Source organism: Pristiophorus japonicus, chromosome 31, assembly GCF_044704955.1.
Source record: "Pristiophorus japonicus isolate sPriJap1 chromosome 31, sPriJap1.hap1, whole genome shotgun sequence".
NCBI classification, from domain to species: domain Eukaryota; kingdom Metazoa; phylum Chordata; class Chondrichthyes; family Pristiophoridae; genus Pristiophorus; species Pristiophorus japonicus.
In genome coordinates this window covers 12,595,937-12,607,583 of record NC_092007.1, presented here as the reverse complement: position 1 = coordinate 12,607,583, position 11,647 = coordinate 12,595,937, and the positions used below count along the sequence as shown (strand labels likewise).

Here is an 11,647-nt window from a genome sequence, read left to right as displayed (position 1 = left end):
GGCTTCGATGGGGGAGTTAGGGTACTGGAGGTATGGGCTTCGATGGGGGAGTTAGGGTACTGGAGGTATGGGCTTCGATGGGAGAATTAGGGTACTGGAGGGATGGGCTTCGATGGGAGAGTTATGGTACTGGAGGAATGGGCTTCGATGGGGGAGTTAGGGTACTGGAGGTATGGGCTTCGATGGGAGAGTTAGGGTACTGGAGGGATGGGCTTCGATGGGAGAGTTAAGGGTCTGGAGGGATGGGCTTTGATGGGTGAGTTAGGGTAATGGAGGGATTGGCTTCGATGGGAGAGTTAGGGGACTGGAGGGAAGGGCTTCGATGGGAGAGTTAGGGGACTGGAGGGATGGGCTTCGATGGGAGAGTTGGGGACTGGAGGGATGGGCTTCGATGGGAGAGTTAGGGGACTGGAGGGATGGGCTTCGATGGGAGAGTTAGGGGACTGGAGGGATGGGCTTCGATGGGGGAGTTAGGGGACTGGAGGGATGGGCTTCGATGGGAGAGTTAGGGGACTGGAGGGATGGGCTTCGATGGGAGAGTTAGGGGACTGGAGGGATGGGCTTCGATGGGAGAGTTAGGGGACTGGAGGGAAGGGCTTCGATGGGAGAGTTAGGGGACTGGAGGGATGGGCTTCGAAGGGAGTGTTTCGGGACTGGAGGGATGGGCTTCAATGGGAGAGTTATGGGATTGGAGGGATGAGCTTCAATGGGAGACATAGGGGACTGTATAAAGGGGCAGACCAACTGTTTTCATTTTTAGTAATGTTGTTTGAGGTATACTCATCAGCCCCTGCGTCTTGGTCAGCTGTTGCTGCGTGGCGGACACTCGGCTGTGATTCAGAAGTTTGTGGTTTCGAGTCCCACTCTCGCAACTTGAGTATGTAACTCAAGGCTGACACTCGAGTGTATTACTGAGGGAGCATCGCACTGTCATAGAGGCAGTACTGAGGGAACGCCGTACTGTCGGAGAGGCGGTACTGAGGGAGCGGCGCACTGTCGGAGGGGCGGTACTGATGGAGACCAGACTGTTGAATGGCCCGTCTTTCAGATGAGTCATTAAGCCCGAGTGCCCATCTGACTTCTCAGGTGAAATGAAATAGATCTTACGGCCATTATTTTGAAGAAGAGCAGAGGGGAGTTCTCCAATATTTATCCCTCAAACAACATCAACAAAAAAAAACTGATCTGCTCATTTACCACGTTGCTGTTTGTAAGAGCTGGCTGTGCATTGTGACACCCTCCTCTCTCACCACAAATGTCTTAATTCCACAAAGTACAGAAGCATTGCAAGACCTGTTGTTTCCACTCAGAAAAGAGGAAGTTTATATCATTGCTGGTCACTGGGCCAGTTGGAGATTATATCGATCTACAACGTTTTTACAGCCAGAAACAGGCCATTGGGCCCCACCGCTCCGTGCCGGGGTTTATGCTCCACACCAGCCTCCTCCATCCCCTCTCCATCTCACCCCATCACCATATCCTTATATTCCTTTCTCCTTCATGTGTTTATCCAGCTTACCCTTAAATGTATCTCTGCTATTCACCTCGACTCCTCCCTGTGGGAGCAAGTTCCACATTCTCACCCCTCTCTGGGTAAAGAAGTTTCTCCTGAATTCCCCATTGGATTTATTAGTGACTGTCGTATATTGATGGCCCCTAGTTCTGGTCTCCCCCACAAGTGGAAATATCTTTTCTACGTATACCCTATCGAACCCTTTCATAATCCTAAACACCTCCATCAGTTCACCCCTCAGCCTTCTCTTCTCTAGAGAAATGAGCCCCAGCCTTTCCTGATAGTTATAACCTCTCAGTTCAGGTATCATCCTTGTAAATTGTTTTAGCACCTTCTCCAGTGCCTCTACATCATTTTTACAATATAAAGACCAGAACTGTGCACAGTTCTCCAAGTGTGGTCTAACTGAGTTAAATAGAGACCAGAACTATGCATAGTGCTCCAAGTGTGGTCTAACCCATGTATATGGAGACCAGAACTGTGCACGGTGCTCCAAGTGTGGTCTAAACCAGGTATATAGAGACCAGAGCTGTGCACGGTGCTCCAAGTGTGGTCTAACCCAGGTATATGGAGACCAGAACTGTGCACAGTGCTGCAAGGGTGGTCTAACCCAGGTATATGGAGATCAGAACTGTGCACAGTGCTCCAAGTGTGTTCTAGCCGAGGTTGGCTGCATATTTAACATAAACTGTCTGCTTTTGAATTCTATCCCTCTACAAATGAGCCCATCTTTGGTTTGCTTTTTATGGCCTTATTAATCTTTCTCACTACTTTTAGTGATTTGTGAATCTTCAACCCCCAGATGCCTCAGTTCCTCTACCCCATTTCGACCCTTATAATCCAAACAGTATTTGTCTCCTTAACACATACTTATCGATATTGCCGTTCATTTGCCAATTACACGCCCATTCTGCAAGTTTATCAATGTCTTCTTGTATGTTGTCTCCTTCTTCCCTTGAGTTAGCTACAAACCCCAATTTGTTGTTGTCCGCAAATTGTGACATTTTACTTCCGATTCCCGAGTCCGAATCCTTTGTGTAAATGGTGAACAGCAGTGGTCCCAGCACTGATCCTTGTGGAACAACACTTTCCACCTTCCGCCAGTCTGATGAACTTATCCTTAACCCCTACTCTCTGTTTCCTGTTTTGCGGCCAGCTTGCGATCCATTCTACTACTTGTCCACTGTCAACCTTGGCTCAGTCGGCAGCACTCTCGCTTCCGAGTCAGAACGTTGTGAGTTTGAGTGCCACTCCAGAGACTTGAGCACAAAAATCTAGGCTGACACCAAAGTGCAGTACTGAGGGAATGCCGCACTGTCGGAGAGGCAGTACTGAGGGAGCGCTGCGCTGTCAGAGGGACAGTACCGAGGGAGCGGTGCACTGTCAGAGGAGCAGTACTGAGGGATCACCGCACGGTCAGAGGGGCAGTACTGAGGGAGTGGTGCACTGTCAGAGGGCAATACTGAGGGAGCGCCGTACTGTTGGAGGTGCCGTCTTTCGGATGTGACTTTAATCTGTCTGCTCTCTCAGGTGGATGTAAAAGATCCCATGGTACAATTGGAATAAGAGCACAGGAGTTCTTCCCCGATGCACTGGGGCCAAGATTTATCCCTCAATCAACATCACTTGAAACAGATGATCTGGGTCATTATCACCTTGTTGTTTGTGGGAGCTTGCTGTGCGCAAATTGGCTGCTGCGTTTCCCACATTACAACAGTGACTACACTTCAAAAAAGTACTTCATTGGCTGTGAGGCACTTTGGGATATCCTCAGGTGGTGAAAGGCGCTATAGAAATGCAAGTCATATTTTTTAATCTTCTCATTCCCTTTCCTACCACTGATGTTACGCTAACTGGTCTATAGTTCCCTGGACTTGTGCTATCTCACTTGTTAAATATAGAAATAACATTAACTGTCCGCCCGTCCTCTGGCAGTAGTCCTTTGTCTAGTGATGTTTTAAATATACCTAATACAGCCTCTCCTATCTCTTCCCTACTTTCTTTAGAATTCATGGATGCAATCCATATGCACCAAAGGTTTTATCCTCTCCATATTTGACTAGTTTATAAATTGGCTCCCTGTTTCTATCTTAAATGTCTTGTTAGCTTGTTTGGTCTCTTCTTGTATTGTCATGTCCACCCTGTTAATCCCCCTGGTAAATACTGAGGGATTGGGAGGATGGGGAATGTGGGATTGGGAGGATAGAATCAGTGTGGGATAGGGTGGATTTGAAAGATTGGATAGACTGGGGTTGTTTTCTTTGGAACAGAGGAGTCTGAGGGGAGACCTTATTGAGGTGTATAAAGTTATGAGGGGCTGAGATAGAGTGGATAGGAAGAACCTATTCAGGTTAGCAGTGAGGTCAACAACCAGGGGGCATAGATTGCAAGTAATTGGCAGAATGATTCGAGGGGAGTTGAGGAGAACATTTTTCACCCAGAGGTTAGAGGCAGTCTGGAGCTCACTGTCTGAAAGGGTGGTAGAGGCAGAAACCCTCATCACATTAAAAAGTACTTGGATGTGCACTTGAAGTGCTGCAACCTACAGGGCTACGGACCACGAGCTGGAAAATGGGATTAGGCTGGATAGCTCTTTTTTGGTCGGCACGGACACGATGGGCCGAATGGCATCATTCTGTGCAATATATTTCTATGATTCTACGATTCTGTAATTGTGGGATTGGAGCGAGAGTTGACATCACGCCAGTTGTATCAGATAAAGATTCAATGCTGCTAAACTGCAGCCTCCAATCTGATCGATCAATATCTGCCATGTTGCTGTTTGTACAAGGCCGAGACAAGATCTGACATCATCAGCTCCCCAATCATGTCATGTCGGAGTCAGTAAACGGTTTGGTCTGTATAGGAGAGGAAGGAAATATGTGAAGGCAGAAATCTCCGACTTCAAACCAGCAGGTCAGACAAGCCGAGTCTCTCGGCCACTCTTCGTCTTGTACTTCCACCAGGAGCCCAGCAGACCCAGGTAATTCTACAGATCACCATCTACTTTAAGGATTGCCACTGGATTCGATAGGGTACCAGGTTGATTCCTGGGAGGAGGGGGTTGTCCTATGAGGAGAGATTGAGTAGAACGAGTCTATAGTCTGGAGAGCTTGGAAGTATGAGCGGTGATCACATTGAAACATGCAAGTTTCTGAGGGGGATTGACGGGGTAGATACTGAGAGGCTGTTTCCCCCTGGCTGGAGGGGCTAGAACCAGGGGACATACTCTCAGGATAAGGGGTCGGCCATTTAGGACTGAGATGAAGAGGAATTTCTTCACCCAGAGGGTGGTGAATCTTGGGTGCGACTCTGTCGGAGGGGCAGTACTGAGGGAGTGCCGCACTGTCGGAGGGCCAGTACTGTGGGAGTGCCGCACTGTCGGAGGGGCAGTAATGAGGGAGTACCGCACTGTCGGAGGGGCAGTACTGAGGGAGTGCTGCACTGTCGGATGGGCGGTACTGAGCGAGAACTGCACAAGAGGCCAGAATTGGATGAGTGCAGGGATCTGGGAGGGTTGTGCGTTTGGAGGATGTTACAGAGATAGGGAGGGGGCGTGGGCCATGGAGGGATTTGAAAACACATTCGAAAATGTTTACATCGAGGCATTGCCGGACCGGGAGCCAATGTAGGTCAGCGAGCACAGGGGGCGATGAGTGAGCCGGGGGAAGCAGTGAGAGTTAGGACACGGGACAAACAGAGTTTTGGACGAGCTGATGGTTACGGAGGGGGGAATGTGGGAGGCCTGCCAGGAGTGCATTGGAATAGTCAAGTCTGGAGGTAGCAAAGGCAGGGATGAGGGTTTCAGCAACGGATGAGCTAAGGCAGTGGCGGGGTCGGGTGATGTTACGGAGGTGGAAATATGCGGACTGAGTTATGCTGTGGATATGTGGCTGAAAGCTCATTTCATGGTGAAGTAGTGTGCCAATCTCTGTGATTGCAGTACTGGGGTCAAGATTGACGGACTCTTCCCTTTATCTCTCTCTCTCACTCCTTCTGTATTGCTCTCTCTCTCTCGTTCTCTCTGTCTCTCACTCCGTCTCTCTCATTCTCTCTCTCTCACTCTCTCTCCTTCTCTCCTCTCTCTCTCTCACTCTCCCTCACTCCCTCTCTATCACTTTCCCTCTCTCCATCTCTTCAGGTGGGACATCTGAAATGGAGCCCGAGAATCTTCAGCTGACCAACTCCAGTGAGGTTCCGCCCGATAGCCTGTCGACTGAAGGCTACTCCAGTTTTTGGCGAGGGATGTGCAACTTCACCATGGCTATCTACGCCATCGTCTGCATACTGCGCGTGTCGGGCAACGGGCTGGTCATCTGGGCCACCGGCTTCAAGCTGAAGAGAACGTCCTACACTGTCTGGTTGCTGAGCCTCGCCGTGGCCGACTTTACCGTCTCTCTGTTGCTCCCCCTCTTCATCGCCGACATCGCCCTGAACTTACACTGGCCCTTTGGCCAGCTGCTCTGCAAGTTCTACTTCGGGATGGAGATGCTCTTCATGCACGCAAGCATCTGGACGCTGGTCGCCATCAGCGTGGACCACTGCGTCTCGGTGGTGCTGCCCATCTGGTCCCGGACCCACCGCAGCCCGCGGCTGGCCGCCCTGCTCAGCCTGGGGGTGTGGGTGGTGGCCGCCATCTTCAGTGCTCCAGCGTTCGCCTCCCGACAATTTGTGTCCCAGAGCAAGTGGATGCAGTGCTCCACCGACTACCTGCTGATGGTCGAATGGAACACGACGGATTACGGAGACGAGCACATCTGGGTGGTGATAGAGCAGGCGATGGGACCCTATCATGGCCAGGACCGAGCGATGCCCCTCGCCCTCTTCCTCCTCGGGTTCCTCCTCCCGTTCCTGGTCATCGCCGCCAGCTGCGCCACCATCCTGTTGCGGCTGAGGTGGGGCCGCCTGGCGCCCAGCGGCGGCAAGCCCTTCAAGGTCACCGCCGCCATCATCCTGGCCTTCCTCCTGCGCTGGGCGTCCTATCACGTCGTTTCTATCCTCCTGCTGCTCCAGCCACACGGCCAGCCGTGGTCCCGGACGCCCAGCGTGGGGCTCCTGCTCAGCTACAGCCTGGCCTACTTCGACAGCTGCATCAACCCCGTCCTCTACATCTTCACGTGGCAGGACTTCAGGGACCTGCTCAAGAAGTCGCTTCAACGGGTCAACAACCAGGGGGAATCAATGCAGAGTCAGTTTTTAGAAGGTTTCGAGGGGATTTGAGGAATCAATTCTTCACCCAGAGGGTATTTGGGGTTTGAAGCTCACTGCCTGAAAGGGTGGCAGAGATAGAAACCCTCATTGCATTTAAAAAGTACTTAATGTATCTGTCAGAGATTCAGTGATGCTGAACTGCAGCCTCTGTAAGACTAATCCACTTTTCGCCTCATTTTCTGCTAATAACTGTGCTTGCAAACGACTTCAAGACGGCTGAAAACATGAGTTGACCTATTTGTAGCGAGCAAAAAGGCTTTACGAATTCAAAAGACCTTCTCGTCTGTTTTAACTTCTCACAGCTGCAAAGAAACAGTTCTCACAGGCATTGTCTGGCAACTGCGACGAGGAGAGAATGAAAGACCTATTCATGGTGTAAGATTATCCCTTTGTTTTAGACCTAGAAACATAGAAACATAGGTGCAGGAGTAGGCCATTCTGCCCTTCGAGCCTGCACCACCATTCAGTAAGATCATGGCTGATCATTCATCTCAGTACCTATTTCCTGCTTTCTCTCCATACTCCTTGATTCCATTAGCTTTAAGGGCGATATCTAACTCCCTCTTGAATATACCTACCGAACTGGCCTCAACAATTTTCTGCGGTAGAAAATTCCACAGGTTAATAATTCTCTGAGTGAAGAAGATTCTCCTCATCTTGGATCTAAATGGCCTACCCCTTATCCTTAGACTGTGACCCCTCGTTCTTGAATTCCCCAGTATTGGGAACGTTCTTCCTGCCTCTAACCTGTCCAATCGCGTTAGAATTTTACATGTTTCGATGAGATCCCCTATCATTCTTCTAACTTCCGGTGAATACAGGCCCAGTTGATCCAGTCTCTCCACATATGTCAGTCCTGCCATCCCGGGAATCAGTCAGGTGAACCTTCGCTGCACTCCCTCAATAGCAAGAACGTCCTTCCTCAGATTAGGAGACCAAAACTGAACACAATATTCCAGGTGAGACCTCACCAAGGCCTGTACAACTGCAGTAAGACCTCCCTGCTCCTATACTGAAATTCCTTAGTTATGAAGGTCAACATACCATTTGCCTTCTTCACCACCTGCTGTACCTGCATGCCAACTTTTAATGACTGATGTACCATGACGCCCAGGTCTCGTTGCACCTCCCGCTTTTCCTAATCTGTCGCCATTCAGATAATATTCTGCCTTCCTGTTTTTGCCACCCAGGTGGATAACCACACATTTATCCACATTATACTGCATCTGTCATGCATTTGTCCATTCACCGAACCTGTCCAAGTCACCCTACAGCCTTTTAGCGTCCTCCTCACAGCTCACACCGCCACCCAGTTTACTGTCATCTGCAAACTTGGAGATATTACATTCAATTCCTTCATCAAAATCATTGATGTTTATTGTAAATAGCTGGGGTCCCAGCACTGAACCTTGCGGTACCCCACTAGTCACTGCCTGTCATTCTGAAAAGGACCCATTTATCCCAACACTCTGCTTCCTGTCTGCCAACCAGTTCTCTATCCACGTCAATACCGAACCCTCAATACCGTTTGCTTTAATTTTGCACACTAATCCCTTGTGTGGGACATTGTCAAATGGCTTTTGAAAGTCCAAATACAACACATCCACTGGTTCTCTCTTGTCCACCCTACTAGTTACATCCACAAAAAATTCTAGAAAATTTGTCAAGCATGATTTCCCTTTCATAAATCCATGGTAACTTGGACCGATCCTGTCACTGCTTTCCAAATGTGTTGCTATTTCATCTTTAATAATTGATACCAACATTTTCCTCACTACTGATGTCAGGCTAACCGGTCTATAATTCCCCGTTTCATCTCTCCCTCCTTTTTTAATAAGTGGTGTTACATTAGCTACCCTCCAGTTCATAGTAACTGGTCCAGATTCGATAGAATGTTGGAAAATGATCACCAATGCAGCCACTATTTCTAGAGCCAGTTCCTTAAGTACTCTGGGATGCTGACTATCAGGACCCGAGGATTTATCGGTCTTCAATCCCATCAATTTTCCTCACACAATTTCCTGACTTTGCTGACAATTACGTACACGGTGGGCCGACATCCAAAAAACTAGCAAAGGATGCTAGTAACACGTGATGTCATCGATGCAGTCAGTGTGGGTGGTGACCTGGTCAGTTACCAAGTCAATCAGGGGGTTAATTTCAAATCGCTGACCAAAGCTGGAGTTAACTCATGTCTGAGAGTCTTTGCTTTTTAATCACTCAGGATATGGGAAATATTTAACTATTAATTACTTTAATGGGATTGGTTTGTGCCGGTTAATAATTAGAAATTATTCTGCATTTGATGCTATTTTGATTACTTGCATTTCTTTCGAGTGTTTTAAGTAAAAATAACCCATGGTTTGGGGTGAGAACAGAAACCACCAGTGTCTGTGTTGTTTTTGTCTCACAAGTCCGATCTCGGTAAAGTGTGGAGAAAAAACTTAAATTTTACATGCTAAAACTGAGATATGTTCATTATGACATCACACACTTTGCACAAGGTGGCTCTTGCTGGAAACTGGCATCATGTGACTTGTCACATGACCTTTTTATTGTTATACATCAGGAATTGCATTACCGCAGTAGTCCACCAGGTGAAGCTCTATATTACACTTCTCCCTCCTTAATGAAGAAGTAATAAGAACCTTAGAAATAACAGCACGTGAGACACATAGTCCCTCGAGCCGGCTCCGCCATCCGATAAGATCATGCCTCAACTCCACGATCCTGCACCCTTCCCATAACACTTCACTCCATTAGCGCTCAAAAAATCTGTCCATCTCCAAATTAAATATATTCAATGTCCCAGCCTCCACAGCTCTCTGGGGCAGATAATTCCCTTGATTTACCACACTCTGAGAGCAGAAATTCCTCCTCATCTCAGTTTAAAATGGGTGATGCCTTATTCAGAAACTATGCCCCTCGTTCTAGAGTCCCCCACGGTGGGGGGCAGGGGGGGGGGAAACATCCTCTCTGCATCGACCTTCTCGAGCCCCCCCTCACTACCTTATATGTTTCAATAACGTCACCTCTCATACTTCCAAACTCCAATGTGTATCGGCCCAACCTGCTCAACCTTTTTTCATAAGTCAACCCCCCTTCACCTCAGGAATCGACCAAGAGAACCTCCTCTGAACTCCCTCCAATGCAAGTATATCCCTCCTTTAATAAGGAGACCAAAACTGTACGCAGTACTCCAGGTATGGCCTCACCAATACCCTGTACAGTTGTAACAGGACTTATCTGCTATTATACTCCATCCCCCTTGCAATAAAGGTCAACATTCCATGTGCCTTCCTGATCACTTGCTGTACCTGCATACTATGCATACTAACATTTTGTGTTTCATGTACAAGGACCCCAGATCACTCTGTACCACAGCATTTTGTAATCTCTCCCCATTTAAATAATAATTTCCTTTTTTTTTCCTACTAATGTGGATAACCTCACATTTTCCCACATTAAACTCCGGCTGCAAAGTTTTTGCCCACTCACTTAGCCTATCTATATCTCTTTGAATGTTCTTTGCGTCCTCCTGATAACATGCGTTCCCACCCATCTTTGTATCATCAGCAAACTTGGATACAACACACTCAGCCCCTTCATCCTTGTCATTATTATACAATGTAAATAGTTGAGGTCCCAGCACCGATCCCTGGGGCAACCCACTTGTTACTGTTTGCCGACCTGAAAGTGACCCATTTTTCCCGACTCTCTGTTTTCTGTTAGTTAGCCAATCCCCTCTCCATGTGAATATATTACCCCCAACCCCTTGAACTTTTATCTTGTGCAATAGCCTTTTATGTGGCACCTTATCGAATTACCTTCCGGAAATCCAAATACACCACATCCACCGGTTCCCCCTTATCCACCCTGCTCGTTACATCCTCAAAGAACTCCAGAAAATTTGTCAAACATGATTTCCCTTTCATAAAACCACGCTGACTCTGCTTGACTGTATTATCATTTTCTAAATGGCCTGCTACTGCTTCCTTAATAATGGACTCCAGCATTTTCCAAATGACAGATGTTTGGCCAACTGGTCTGTAGTTTCCTGCTTTTTGTCTGCCTCCTTTCTGAAATAGTGCCGTTACATTTGCGGGTTTCCAGTCCGCTGGGACCTCTCCAGAATGCAGGCAATTTTGGTAGATTACAAAAAAATGTATCCACTATCTCTGCAGCCACTTTTTTAAGAGCCTAAGATGCAGACCATCAGGTCCAGGGGATTTTCCACATGTACTCCCATTAGTTTGCCTCGAGCGAGAGAGAGAGAGAGAGAGGTTGACAGAGAGACAGAGAAACAGTCAGAAAGAGAGAGACCGAGACAGAGAGTGCGAAAGAGAGAGACAGAGTGAGAGGCACACAGAAAGGAAGAGCGACAGACAGAGAGATTGAGGGAGACAGAGACAGAAATAGTCAGAGATAGAGAGAGATAGAGAGAGGGAGAGAGAGAGAGGGAGCACAATAGAGAGAGAGGGAAAGAGAGAGAAACAGAGAGAGAGACAGACAGACAGACGGAGAGACAGAGAGAGAGAGAGAGGTAGATAGTAACGCAAAGAGAGAGATGAGGAGAGAAAATAGAGGCAGAGATTGAGACATGGAGGGAGGGAGCGAGAGGGATGGGGCCAGCCTTTGTATGATAAGCCTGCTGCATGCTGATAATGATCCATATCACCATGTGTGTGAGGTTTGAGAGATGTTTAATCATTTGTTGGGAGTACAAAGTTTGCAGAAAGTTTCCATTCCCACTCCAGTCATTCTGTCTACCCGGAGGTTTAACCTCCAACGTCATATACACCGGGGGGAGAAAGCTTTTTCATCAGAAGGGTCCAACGCCGATTGTCAGAATCCGATAATGCTCTGTCAGTTCCCGGCCGTGCTCCCGGAGAATCCGGTCTGTCCCAGCCCGATAATTCCCCT

At 48.2% G+C, this 11,647-nt stretch overlaps 1 protein-coding gene across 1 annotated transcript; it reads left to right on the top strand.

Moving 5' to 3' along the window:
* Positions 1-5,668: 5,668 nt before the first annotated feature.
* Positions 5,669-6,733, top strand: LOC139240360 (chemerin-like receptor 1). The gene has a single exon (XM_070868831.1). It carries the CDS (start codon positions 5,669-5,671, stop codon positions 6,731-6,733), a length of 1,065 nt encoding a protein of 354 aa, XP_070724932.1.
* The last annotated feature ends 4,914 nt before the right edge of the window (positions 6,734-11,647 follow it).

Coding starts and splice junctions, on each gene's coding strand:
- LOC139240360 (XM_070868831.1), top strand. CDS start 5,669: ATGGAGCCCGAGAATCTTCAGCTGACCAACTCCAGTGAGGTTCCGCCC.